We start from the raw sequence: 13,905 nt of genomic DNA, 5'->3' as shown, positions 1-13,905 counted from the left end.
TGTAACCAAGGAGGTGAAAGATCTGTACTCTGAACACTAGGAGACTCTTGGTTTCAGCTTAGGTCATGATCTCATGGTTCAGTTTGCAAGATCAAACCCGGTGTTGGGCTCTGCTCTACATTGACAGAACCTACTTGGGATTCTCTGCTCCCTCCCCTGCACATGTGCGCTCTCTTTCTCTCTCTCTCAAGCAAAAAAAAAAAAAACTTTCAAAAATACATAAAATTACTAAAGAATTAAAAAACTGAATACACAAAAAACGCAGTATTTTTTAAAAGACAGGACACATTTGGGCACCTGGGTGGCTCCGTCGGTTAAGTGTCCAACTTCAACTCAGGTCATGATCTCATGGTTCGTGCATTAGGGCCCCATGTTGGGCTCTGTGCTGACAGCTCGCAGCCTGGAGCTTGCTTTGGATTCTGTGTCTCCCTCTCTCTGTCCAACCCCCCCGCCCCCGCTCACACTCTGTTGGTCTGTCTGTCTCTCTCTCTCAAAAATAAATAAAGATTAAAAAATTAAAAAAAAAAGTCAGAAGACATTTAAAGGAAAAAACCAAATTTCTATATATGGAAGATACTCTCAGAAAAAAAAAAAAACAACAAAACACCTCAATGGATATATTAAAGAGCAGAGCAGACATAACAGGGAATTCATGAACCAAAAGAAAATCTAGAGAAAATTTTCCTGGAGGAAGCATATAGTAAAGATCCTAAAAGAATGTTTCATTATAATCAGTATTTGCATGGTGATATGTACAGCTGAGAGCTGCCCAGAGCTACAGCTGCTCCCTTAATGGTGGGTTTGGAGAAAGACTAATTAGGTTAGATTTTCTTTTCTCCATTTCTTCTTCAGAATCAGCACTCTTTCCCTCTTTTCTCTCTCTCCAGATTTAGATCTCTCACCCAGTGGACACTGTCGTTAGAAACTGTGCATAATATCAGTGTCAATGCTAAACAGTCAATGCCTCTCTGTGTGTCTATCAGCATGTGGATGCACATGTAAACACATTACATACACATCTGTCAATGGTATGTTTTGAAATATACACATACCTGCAAAATAACAATGCCTACCAGCAGTTCTGATAATGGTGGAATATAGATTGGAAGCTAAGCATGAGTTCTAATCTGACTGGGACACAAAGCAGTTGTGTGACTGTGGTCAAGTCACAACAGCAGCTCTCTCATCTGTAAATTAAAAGGACTAAATTGAATAATTTCCAGGATCTCTTTCTATTCCATTCTCATACTGTTTATAACTTTAAGAAGCTAACAAGCTTCTTACCACTCATGTACTTTGTATTGTAGAACAGATCTCTGTGCAGAGCCTTGTTCTTATTTACAATAGCAAGTGAATAATCAGGCTTTCTGGGCTACAGCAGATGAGAAGCAATGATTGACAAGTAGAAAATGAGCAAGAAGGGGCTCCTTGAGTCAAATATACTAACAGCAGCTTAAAAAAAGGTGAGGGGTAGATAACTATAATAGCAAGGAAAAAGACTGCAATATGAAACCTAAAAAAATGGCTTTTACTGTATCTGATCCATTTACTGTAGGATCAGATAGGTTTACACACCTCAACAGCCTTTGAAGGCGCCATTATATTACAACACTGACCAATAACTGACGTTGCTGATGACCTTGAGTAATCAAGAGGTTAGCTTATATGTTCAATATACCCTATGCAAAAGTGGGAAAGTATAAAATATACTTCAGAAAGATTCCCATAAAGAGGTTAAAAAATGGCAAAAGGGTTTTAGACACCTAGAACTTTATTTCATATGGACTCCTCATGTATGTGCATGCAATTATATAGAGGAATATCTATTCACGGTGTTATATACATGTTATATGCAAGGTACTATCAAGCGTCCCAAGAAAGGTCCACGAACTGCTTTTTGGAAACTTATAATCAAACACATAAATTGCTATAAACAATATACACAAAAAGGATGGTCAATCAACTATACAAAACAAATATATATTGATACAAAGTAGAAGCCTTATTATTAATACAGTCAGACTTCACGTGGGGAATACTGCAGGTAAGACTGCTACAGGGTAGGGGAGGTGAAAATGGTCATGAAGAGAGAGGCTTTCAAGAATCTACGGAGAGCTGGGAAAAGATCCATGGCAGGGAAGGAGTCAAATGATTCCCACGTGAGGGGAGAGGAGGTCATACTGCCTACTGAACATGTGAGTCCATCACCCTCATGAGTCATCTGAGTTCATGGGAGATAGCCAGTTACTGACATCATAAGGCAAGTGTTGGACCATCAGAAGAGTTTAGGAGCTGAAAGGGAACTTTTCCACATTTGTGCGTCTGAACTCACAGACACACCACTTTTATAGGGACAAGGGTCATAGGGCAAAACTCCTCACCCCTGGAACACCCTATTTTACAAAAGAAGGAAGGAAAACCATCAAAGTGACTCGGAGAATGACTGGCAAGATTAAAGACTGAGAATATAATGTAATTATAAGTTCTACAGATTACATTAAAGCAAATCATTGAAACGGAAAAATATTTTAATAGAAAACTGTCACATTTTGTCTTCTTAGTCAAATAACTTAACATAATCTAGTGTGAATGGACAGAGAGGTAAATATAGATCTGATTATAAATGTATGCATTTAAACACTTCCCTAATGCTGTGTTCTTGAATTTCTATTTCGTTTAGAAGTTTTGAGTTAACAACTTTTATAATTACGTTTAGAATTAAGAGTGAGGAAAGCACTTCAGCCTAATGCTCTCTAGAACTAGTCAAGTATTTCTAAATCTATTAGGTCCTTCAAAACAAAAGTTATTACTAGTATCTGCTATGTTCAGAGAGCTAGGATATTGACAGCTAACTTTAAATAAATATGCCACAAGAAATTTAAAAATTAAATTAATCTCAAAGTATTTTACAAAGTATTCACATCATCATTTCTTTAAGGGCCAAGATCCCTTATGGTGCAACGTGGCTTACATGTTCAAGTATGAATCTCTAATATAAAGCATCATCTCTCCATCGTTTGTTAGTTTCCAGAGGGCAGGCATCATCTCAGATATATTGACATCATATCTTTCCCCCTCTTCCATTCTCTTCTTGCTAATAGTAATGCAGTTAACCCTTGAACAACATAGGTTTGAACTGTGCAAGTACACTTATATGTGGAATTTTTCCGACAAATACAGGAGAATATGACAAATAAATTTCCTTTGCTTATAATTTTCTTACTAACATTTTCTTTTCTAGAAGACTTATTATACAAATAACACATAATACATATAATCTACAAAATATGTGTTACTTGACTATTTATGTTATTAGTATGGTTTCTGGTCTACAGCAGGCTATTAGTAGATATGTTCTTGGGGAGTCAAAAGTTATATATGGATTTCTGACTCTGTGCCTCTAACCCCTGTGTTTGGGGGTCAACTGTATATACTCTTAGGCATAAAAGAAAGTTTTGTAAAATATGGGAAACAATCTTCCAGTTTCCATTCCACAGCTGCCAGAGCCAATTCCAAACATCTTTGATATGTAAAACCTCAACTGCTTTTTTAGACAGGTTAATCCTGAGAAAAGAGGAGAATATTCTTGCCTATGCGTGGAAAACTGTTTTTTACAGCCCTTTCCCCTGTTCTGGAAACAATAGACATTTACAGTTACTAGGGGGCTCAGTGTTATGTACAGATAAGAGCTTTCAAACAAGGAAAACAAGAGCAGAGTCACTAGTTCTTAATTAATCTAATTGTGGCGCAGCCTGATTATCAGAAGTAGCTATCTACTGGCCATAGCTGAGCAACCTACCAGCTGGCATCAACAGAGGCAGAATGTTCTCTTTGCTTTCTCCTGCATAGGGATTGACACTAGATGGGGGCAAGCATTTCAAATAACAGACTGAAGGGTGGGTGGGTGTGTGTGTGTGTCCAAGCAGGTTTGCACAAGCACAAATTTCAAACAAACTTGATGAAATCTCACTCTTACTAGAAACATTAGCAAATTACAAGAGTTGTAAATTTGACATTTTATCAAACAAATATGTTTCCTTTCCTATTGTTCTTCCCATTTCACATCTCATAAAAGTATTATAAGTAGAGAAATCGAGATGACACTGATAAGTAGGAAATAGTAAACTCTAGGCAGATAACCTAAGATTCGCTTAAGTTCTATAGATGAATAATTATTCAATAAGTTAAGGAAGATTCTATACCAGAGTAAGAGGTTTTACTAGGTCAAAGTAATGAGTGAGGCTGAATCCCTGCTAATAAAAACAAAGAATGCTGTCCTTAGTTTAGCTGTAATCCTGCCTATAAGCAAGAAAATGGGCTGAATGACCTTTTCAGTCTGAAGATTTATGATGGGATTCCATATAATTCTAAAACTAATGGTAAAATAAGAAGATAAAATGCCTGTGGTCCTAAGAAACATTCAGAAGAGTCATCAATCAGAATAGGGGCAGGGGGCTGGGGTTGTAATCACTGGTCAAAATAGCAGCCTAAGTGATAGATACCTGGGAGTACAGATACACTGGGGTTGGAGGGGACATGGTGGATGAAAACAAGTACTGCATCTCTACACACAGACATTATATAAATGTATAAATTTATAAATACACACACACACACACACACACACACACACACACACACACACAGCTAAGTTCAAAAGCCAGAAAGGAAACTGGGGTTCCACGGCAGTAGTGGAGCTTAAAGCCATGTATCACCCAAGGGTCACTATAAGAGATAGGATGGCAAAGGGGTTACAGGTTTGAACCTGGAAGGCAGACTACTGGGTTTGTATCTAGCTTCTCCACTTACTTTCTAATTGGGATGATGATGAGAACTGTCTGATATAGTTATTATGAGATTAAAAAAGGTTAACACATATGAAGAAAGCACCTCGAACAGTCCCTGCCACATACCATGCACTCGGTAAATGTCAGTTGATTTTACTACTATCATTATTGTTCACCAGGCGGAGAGGATACCAGATGTTGGCCACTTAAAGCCCCTCCCCCCTAACCCCCACCCTTGCCCTAGGAGCAAAAGTTGAGGTTGTGAGACACCTGGGGCAGGGATATGGGAACCATAAAATCCTGGTCCAGGCAGAAAATGTTCTGTCACCAACTATAGGAGTGGATATGGAACAGGCCACCTGCCTCAAGGCCAAAGTGAAAAGAAAGTGTTGAGAAATCAGGGCCCCTGGCCCTGTACCTAGCATGGGTGTGGCTTGAATGTTGGCACTATCCAAGCTGAGTGATATTCAGGAGCTGAGAAAGTAACATGGAAACAGTTTGTTTAATAAAGCCCAATGGGCCTTGGTAGAGGCCGCCATGAATTCATCCCGCAGAGATACCTCCACAATCCAGGGTAGAGTCTTCAAGTGGAAAAATCATACTGGGTACTGAGCAGAATAAATAAAAACAAATCCACACCTAGACATGTCCTGGCTACAGCTATCAGAGAAAAAAATCAGATTACTTACAAAGGATGCAGACTTCTCATCAGCAATAATAGATGCCTGAGGACAATGGAATCATGTCTTCAGTGTGCTGAGGGGAAATAACTGTCAACTTAGAATTCTGTGCTATCATTCAAGAGCTAGAAACGACTGGAGGCACAGAAAAACTGAGAGACTGAATCACCCACAGACCCAGAATGCAAGGGATACTGACTCAGGCAGGAAAGAGCTCCAAAAAGGAGTGTGAGATGTAAGAAACAGTGTTTGCTAGGAAAGGGAAAAACCAGATGGGAGATTCCTCAACCTTCCACAACCCAAACTAAAAAGTTGCCTTTACAGATGGGTTGGAGGGACCATCTTCCGCGAGATTACAGACGGAAAGCTGTCCTTCTTCTTGTGCTCTGAAGATACTTCTTGCTTTCTCAGGAACCTGATTCTATCAATAATTTCCTCTTATCTATATGTTGCTCCTTTACAACTAACTTTTAGTTGTTTAACAATTTATTACAGGCAGGTATTTTGAAATAATTTATAATGAAAACCAGCAGCTCTTGCTGCCCTCACCCGCCAGTCCTGTTCCCTGGCAGCACCACTTTCAGATCTTTGAGCTGTCTTGTCATATTTATCTTCCTATTTTTAAGTAATATGCAGTGCCAGGGGACCTTTGGAAAAATCCATCACCTGCTGGCCAAGGCTGCTGGCCATTTGCCAAGTGACAATCCTTCCTTCATCTGGGAAAAAGACAGAGCTGATAGCTGTCCTAATGACACAGTGTTCTTGTTTTAGAACATGGACCCCCAAGACTTGGCCAATTTCATTCCTACGAGATAATTTTTTTTTTTTTTTAGTGTTTATTTATTTTGAGAGAGAGAGAGAGAGAGAGAGAGAGGGAGAGTGAGAGAGCGCGAGCACGCAAGCAGGAGAGGTGCAGAGGGACAGGGAGGGAGAATCCCAAACAGGTTCTGCACTGTCAGCATGCGGCCCGACATGGGGCTCAAACCCACAAACCTGAGCCAAAACCAAAAGTCGGACGCCTGACTGAACCACCCAGGTGCCCCCAGGAGATAATTTAAATAAAGTTATAAGGCAAGATATTTTGCAGTATTTTTATCTTACTTTGCCTCTTAGAATTTACCCATGCTTCCTATTTTACTACATTTCTATTCAGGAACAAAATATGCCACTCTTCAGTCCAATCCCATGGTGAGCTGAGTAATGTTAAAGTCCAAAAAGTCAAACTGGTAGGTAGGTAGGTCACTTCACCTCCAGGAAAGCACATACTCCCACGACATGCATAAATTTGGGTATGAATAATCTAGAATATAGATGAGCCTGTTCCTCCTAAAAGCATGGTAAGGATGGGAATCACAGGTAGGGAGTGTGGGGGGGGAAGTCTGTCACTATCTGGACTTTGGGAACAAAAAAGATATTTCCCTAGCAGAAGGCTGAGAAACCAGCAGAGGTTAATATTTGATTACTTAATATTACTTTTACATAAAATTTCTTAATACGTCATTGAAAACCCTTTTGACTAATTTGTCTCTTGAGAACTCTAAATTTTTCACTCATTGCCTTATTTGTAAAAATTAAAAAAAAATAAATAAAAGCCAAAAAAACAAAAACAAAAACCAATCTACCATCTTAGGGCCTGGAAAGCAGAAAGGGGCCTCCCTGAATCTGTGACCAAAACTGTTCCTAGAGCATATTCTTATTTTTTTCTTGCCTTATCAATTTGGAATGTGACTTCTGATAATGGTAGATAAGAATTTAGTTCTTTTATTTCCCCAAATCCTAGTTATATCAGCTTTTGTTAAATCAGTAGTTGGTTCTTCTATTATTATTAAGTAAATGGGTTTCTTGGCTAAGCTGGTAAGTGTACTATGATCACATTTCCTTTCTTGAACGCTGTGTTTTTTCTGGAGTTGACGAGTCTTTATTTCATTATTTGCTTCATATTTTTCACTTTACTTATTGCTTATTATTCTCAAAGACTCTATATGTAAAATCTTGTATCTACACAAACATTAGATATTTGCTATTCCCACCCAGCTACCCATTCTTTCTCGAAATGGCTCTGTTCTGGAGCCATCCATCCTGCTGTCCCACCAGATTCCCTGGGGTATGCTGCAGGGCTGGCAATCTGGAACCCCTCCATTACTCCAGTAGGTTTTCATGATAGTAAAAGGCCAAGTTTTTGAGAACCTGTCTGAAAATATTATTATTCTACTGTCACAGTTGATAGTGGATACAGAATTCTAAATTAGAACCATTTTTTTCTAAGATTTTTTTTAAGATACCATTTCATTCTCTTCCAGTTTTAAGCACTGCTTCTAAGAATTCTGATGACTTTATGGGGTGCCTGGGTGGCCCAGTCGGTTAAGCATCTGACTCTTGATCTTGGCTCACATCATGATCCCACCCACGGTTTGTGAGTTTGAGCCCTGCCTTGGGCTGTACGCTGACAGCAAGGAGCCTGCTTAGAATTCTTTCTCTTTCTCTCTCTGCCCCTCTCCCACTCATTCTCTTTCTCTCTCTCTCAAAATAAATAAGCCTTTAAAAATTAAAAAAAAAATAGAAGTCTGATGACTTTCTGATTCCCAGTCCTTTGCACGTGACCTTTCTTTTCTTTTTTATGTAAGTTCCAGTATCTTACCTCTATTCCAGGCGTTCCTACACTTCACGATGACATGCCTATATGTGAGACTCTTTTTGTTCCTTGCACTGGGTCCTTGGCAGGCCCTTCCCATTTGAAGATTCAGGTCCTTCCGTTCTGGGAAATTAATCTGTGTTATTTGATAGTTTCTTCTTGTCTATGGTCTCTCTTCTGTCTTCTGGAACTTCTATGAATCAGATGTTGGACATCCTAGACTGATTCTCTAATCTTCTAATTTTATCCCCAACTGTCCAGTTCACTGTATTTGTGTTACACTTTTTGGAAGATTTTCTTAACTTTATCTTCTAACTCCTCTGGATTTTTTTGTCATCATAATTTTAATTTCTTGGAGCTTTAGTTCTGATTATTTTTAAAAAGTACTATCATGCTCTTATCTCAAAGGTGCAGCTACCTTTTTTATCTGAGGATATTTATAAAAGCTTTTAATTTTTAAGGTATTCTTTTACCCTGTGCATTATCTGCTGCCTCTTATTTCTTTTAGTCTTTTTATTTGGGGCTGTCTCCATTATGTAGGAGAATCTCCTCAAAAGTCTAGTGATTTTTGGCCATCGGTCTGTATTTTGAAGTAGGGTACTAAAATGCTGATTACAAGTTCAACGTAACTATCCAGGACTTGTTGACCGGTGGCCTGCATTCTAGGATGATCAGGTGACCAGGCAGTTTTGTTTATAGAGACCCCTACCACTCCAAATTTCAGTATCTGAAGCTCTTCATTCCAGGGACATGTAATCTCCAAACAAGTTACTGCAAATTCCTGCTTGGGGAAGGGGAGTGATGGCTATACAAGGTTGCCTGAGGTCCCCAAACAGTGTAGAGAAAAGCACTGGGCAGGCCCTGGAGTCTAGAGTGTAGGCAATCTCTAACATCAGTGCCTTTCCTCTGCCTGGGGTCCCAGGGAGAATGTGTTACCAGTTGAATTTTTCCTAAAACTATAGATTCCTGTGGGGAGTGGGGCAGCTACAGAGGGTCAGGGGAGAGGACGTTAAGTCTAACTGCTCCATATCCAGACTCAGAATCAATCCCTTGTTTCCACCTCTCCCTGGCCTTCCACAATAATTAAGGATCCCATATCCTGACCACTTCTGAGGCTACGAAGGGCATGCCGTCTCACTCCTCACTAGCGGCCCTTTCTTGGGTTATAGTTAATTCAGCTCTGCTAAGTCAGTCCCTCCTCCATCTACCATCTCTCATGTATTCTGGTCTCCCACTCTCTTATAGGTTTATAACTTTTAAATTCTTTTACTGTAATTTCAGTGGGGTTTCTTTGGGGTAGGGAGAGAGACCGATTACAAGGCATATGTTCAAGCCTCTTTAACTGTTTTTAGCTCTTCTTCATTGGTTCCTCATCAGCATTTTTAAAAATTTTATTTTATTGCAGTAAGAATACTTATGATGAAATCTACCTTCTTAACACAGTTTTTAAGTATGGAATATCTTATTGTTGACTATAAGTCATACGTATTTAAGTATTCTCAAGTCTCTCCAATATTAAGAAAAACAGGACTAATAAAAATTTTGCCCTTGATTTCATGTCTGCTTTCACCCACTTAAATGTCCCAAACACCTTCACTGTTTTCTTGCTATGCTTATCACTGGGCAAGCACCTTCTTCTTTGGTGTATAGCAAGAAGTCTTTCAAAGCATGTTGACATTTTAGTTATTTTAAATTGTCTCTAATATTTGACCACATTTAGCCACAAATGAAAGCCTATTTATAGAAAACATACCTATCTGCAAATAGATCTATTTCTAAATGTGAACTATAATAAATACTTTGTTGGATTCTGTATTCCCAGCTGCAAAAACCTAGAAAGAAATCAGAAGTTACGTGTAGCCTCTTGATAATGAACTACCATATGGTGAAAAAAAGTTTTGAGCTCAGAAGGAAAAAAGGAGAGGTGTTATGATGACCTTTCCATTTCACTTGTCCGAACAGATATTACTCTATTTCTACTATATCTGCATCTCTGCCCAAACAGGAACTCATACGTTTGTAACTGAAAAATTGTCTCTTCCCAAACAAAAATTATTTTTCCACAGACAGATACTCTAAGCCGGAGGGAGGGAGGGACAGACATCCCTTTATCTGTCTTTCCTCCAGAAAGACCCAACAGCAAATCAAAGGTGAGCCTGGATAGGGTTTGCAGGGATGGGAGTCCTCCAAAACAAAAAGCACAAGTAAGAGACACGGCCCAGTAGAATCAAAGCCCTGCCCAGTAGAATCATAGCAGGCACATTGGAGGCACTGCCCATAACCTTCTACTCTGGACAGTGACTCTGAGAAAAGTAAACCTCCATCTCTGCAAGTCTGCCAATGGTCACATCAACCAGCTTTCACTTGTATTCACATGTTAGACAGTGCAGAATTCACCCATCCTTCCCTCTCCCTGTCAGTTCCCACCATCTATCTATACACACTCCCTCCAAGGATGGCAGGAAATCCCACACCCAGTGGATATTGTAATGTCCCGCACAGACTATGATTTATTGATTACCTCAAATATTCATATTGTTCCTTCCATCCTTTTCTTAAAAATCCACTTAACTGTATGAAATTATATGATAACAATCTTGCTGACTGAGTACACTGGACCTAGTCATTCCCTGGGTTTAAGTGAAAGTGAGTAAATAAGTAGTTAATTCAATGTATACTGTGGTTGACTTTTTCTACTATTGACCACTTAATTTTCAATAATCACAATCATTATGAACCTTACACTATAATATCATGTGACATATGTTGTTTTCCGTGACCAGACTCCTCCTCCTCCTTCATTTACCTAACTCCTATCTGGCTTCTCAGATACCTCAGACACCACCTGTTTCAACAAGCTTTCCAATCAAACTCATACCCCAATTTCTCACAATAATCCTTCTCTTACAAAATTAGATGTCCCCACTCTGGGTTCCAAAACCATGTCCTTCATATCGCCTTCACAGGCATAATCACACACTACTCTACTTGTTTGTAAGACACTTCTCCCCACCTAGTCTTTAAACTCCTCAAAGGCAAGGAATGCCCCTCATCTTTATGTTCCAGTTCATAGCGCAGGGTCTGGTATTTAGTAGACATTTAAAAATGTGTGTGAAATGAGTGAATACATGTATGAATAAATGGATGACATTTAGATTTAGAAACAGAATTACAGAGATGGGTCTTTAGAAAACATTTAGTTCATCCTACTTCACTCCAAATCCCTAAACAAGTACTTTCTAAGAATTGTGCCAAGATGTTAAAACAAGGAAATCATGATCTACGTCCAATAAAACATAAGCATTTTCTAATGAAGTATGATTAAACAAAAACCTTACCGGCAGAGTTCCAGGCAGAGATGCATCAAAAAAAGATACCAAAGAATTTGGAGGTGCTGCAAAGTGGACTTGAGATCCAGAGAAGAGTTTAGAGTTGGAGGCAATCTGGGCATGAATTTCCAAACCTACCACAGCTGCCCATTTGTGTTCACTAAAGAGAAAAAAATAATGGTTAAGAAGTAGTTGGATCTGCAACTATGCATGAATTTCTACAACCCTAAACCATACATATTAATTTCATATTTTTTAACTTATTAAAATTTTAGATCCTTATATTTAAAAATATGTCATATTGTATTGATCACTGAATCAAAAGCAATCCATAGTGAACATCTACAAGACCAGCAAGATAAAATGCATTTACAACATGGCATAAGGAAACTCATTGTACAGAGGAAGGTGATGAAGAAACAATTTGGCATCCTGAAACAATTTAGAAATGAGTATCACGTGACATCTGCTTGGCTGACTTCAGTGAAAAGCAGCATTTTCTACATTAACTGTCTTTCCCCAATTAATGACTCAGTAAATGAAAGCTGATCTTGCAAATATTTTAGAATTAACATAAACATTATGCTTTTACTTCTAGAGAAATAATGATAAATAAATAGTTGTATATCTTATTTAAAAAGGAAGGGCAATTCTCCATCATGCAATGGCTTGCAAGTAAAATGGTAAGAGTGACACAGATATAATAAATCATCACTAAATCATACTCTTCCTGGGAATTTTGTGCAAATGAAAACATTAAACTGTAAGATGTGGCTTTGTTTTTTTTTTCAATTCCCCAGATACAGTTTCAGGTTCCTGTTTGTTTATGCTTGATTGCTATCAAAATCTAAGAAGCTGTTAAATGCTATAATAATCTCTATCTGGCCACTCCTACTCTATTGGGTCTATATGAACATTCCATACACAAATCTCTCCAGGTTCTTGTAAGTGTGCTTATTCCTTCTGAAATCATACATCCTGGACAATGCATGTTTACACATACTCCTCCCATGTTCTGTTCCTATTCTGCTTTGCTCCCATGCAATTTCCTATATTATCTAGGTTTTTGTTTGCATGTATTGGGTTTTGTTCCAATCATTTCAACACAAGTTCTCTATCTATAGTACTGTGAGAAGGTTAAGTCCTTCCTTTTAAACTTTGGAAGCGCTGCCTGCTACTGAGAGGAATTAAATGAAAAACTCATCAGAAAGTGCATTTGCTAAAACATTACTCAAAAGTTGTTTTTTTTTTTTAAGTTTCATTACATGACAGAAAAAATACTTTTCATTTACAGTCGGACGATCTAATTTATAAAAGGAATAGAAGTTGAACGTTTCTGGACATTTTCCTTCTGTCGCTCCAACAGAAAAGCAAATATAATGCCAACTTAACTGTCTCAAAGGATATAGTGATTACCAAACACGTGCCTTCTGTTTCTGTATTTAAAAAGAAACTACTTAAGTCTTATAAAGTATAAACAGCTGTTTAGAGGCTATTTAACAAACGAAGCAAAGCTCTCTAATCAGAAGGAAGATCTCTTGTATTGGCTGCATCCTCCTAGGTCTAGAAAACGTTCAACATTAAACACCTCCACAGATAGGTGGAGTTTTCTGACAATATTAAGCCACCACCATCCAGAGCTTGTAGGTAAAGGATCCCTCTCTACTTTGAAAACACTTCTCCCACAGTAGCACTAAATAAATGTCAGCTAAATAAGATCCCGCTTATTGTCACGGACCCCACTGGTAGCGCTATTAGTAAAGTGACTGAATCCACACTTCGGTGTGTGTAGTTTTACATTCAAGAAAACACCTGAGATTTTACACTCGCGAATTCCTCAAATATGCTTATCTATTTGATGATTTAGTGCGGAGGCGAGGCTGACAGAGGGCTCGTGTTGCTCTTTCATTTAGGTTTCAGGTTACAGTCCAACCCCCCCGCCTCCCGCCCACAAAACGCCTAGACTGAAGCCAGGCTGTAGTGGCCACCACCTCCCCACTCCGGCAGTTCCACCTCACACCTAAGTGGGCAGTAATGGTATGAAATAGTATACCCTTTCCTTGACTTCTGGGCCGTGAGGAGGGGCTGCTGAGCCACGAAGCTCTGTCCCCTTTTCCCGCTGGACGTGAACCCAGTCGCGGCCCCTCTTCCGTGGCGAGAACCGCTGTCAATGCAGGCTAAAGCCCAACACCTTCCAAGGCAACACCCGCGCAGCATGGGCGCCGCCATTGCCCCGCCAGAGTCGTGGTCAGGTGACACAGCTTTCCTCTGCCGCGAGGCCCTCTGGGAAGCGTAGTTCTAGAAATGGATAAAACGCCTTAGCCTCACACCGGAAGACTACTATTCCCAGTGAGCACTGCTACTCGAAGGCTGCCGGAACTCTGGCGGGGAGGGGAGGGAAGGAGAACTAGAGGAGAGGGTGGGAGGGTTTCTGGGTCGGGAGGTGTGACTCCTCCTAGCGGGGAGTTGGAGAGGTT

At 39.4% G+C, this 13,905-nt stretch overlaps 1 protein-coding gene across 4 annotated transcripts in view; it reads right to left on the bottom strand.

The window, feature by feature from the left end:
* GATB (glutamyl-tRNA amidotransferase subunit B) overlaps window positions 1-13,694 on the bottom strand; it is an 89,037-nt gene extending 75,343 nt beyond the window's left edge. For 3 of the 4 annotated variants that reach the window (XM_043567501.1, XM_043567502.1, XM_043567509.1), the window contains exons 1-2: window positions 13,482-13,693; window positions 11,438-11,588 (exon numbers count right to left, since the gene is read on the bottom strand). In XM_043567501.1, coding sequence (XP_043423436.1) covers window positions 11,438-11,588; window positions 13,482-13,657 — 327 coding nt within the window. In that variant the 5' untranslated portion in view covers window positions 13,658-13,693. Of the gene's footprint in view, window positions 1-11,437; window positions 11,589-13,481 lie in introns of all 4 variants that reach the window. The other variant, XM_043567503.1, reaches the window with a different exon arrangement.
* Between the last annotated feature and the right edge of the window lie 211 nt (window positions 13,695-13,905).

Source organism: Prionailurus bengalensis, chromosome B1 (assembly GCF_016509475.1).
Source record: "Prionailurus bengalensis isolate Pbe53 chromosome B1, Fcat_Pben_1.1_paternal_pri, whole genome shotgun sequence".
NCBI lineage: Eukaryota > Metazoa > Chordata > Mammalia > Carnivora > Felidae > Prionailurus > Prionailurus bengalensis.
This window is presented reverse-complemented; position numbering and strand designations above follow the sequence as displayed.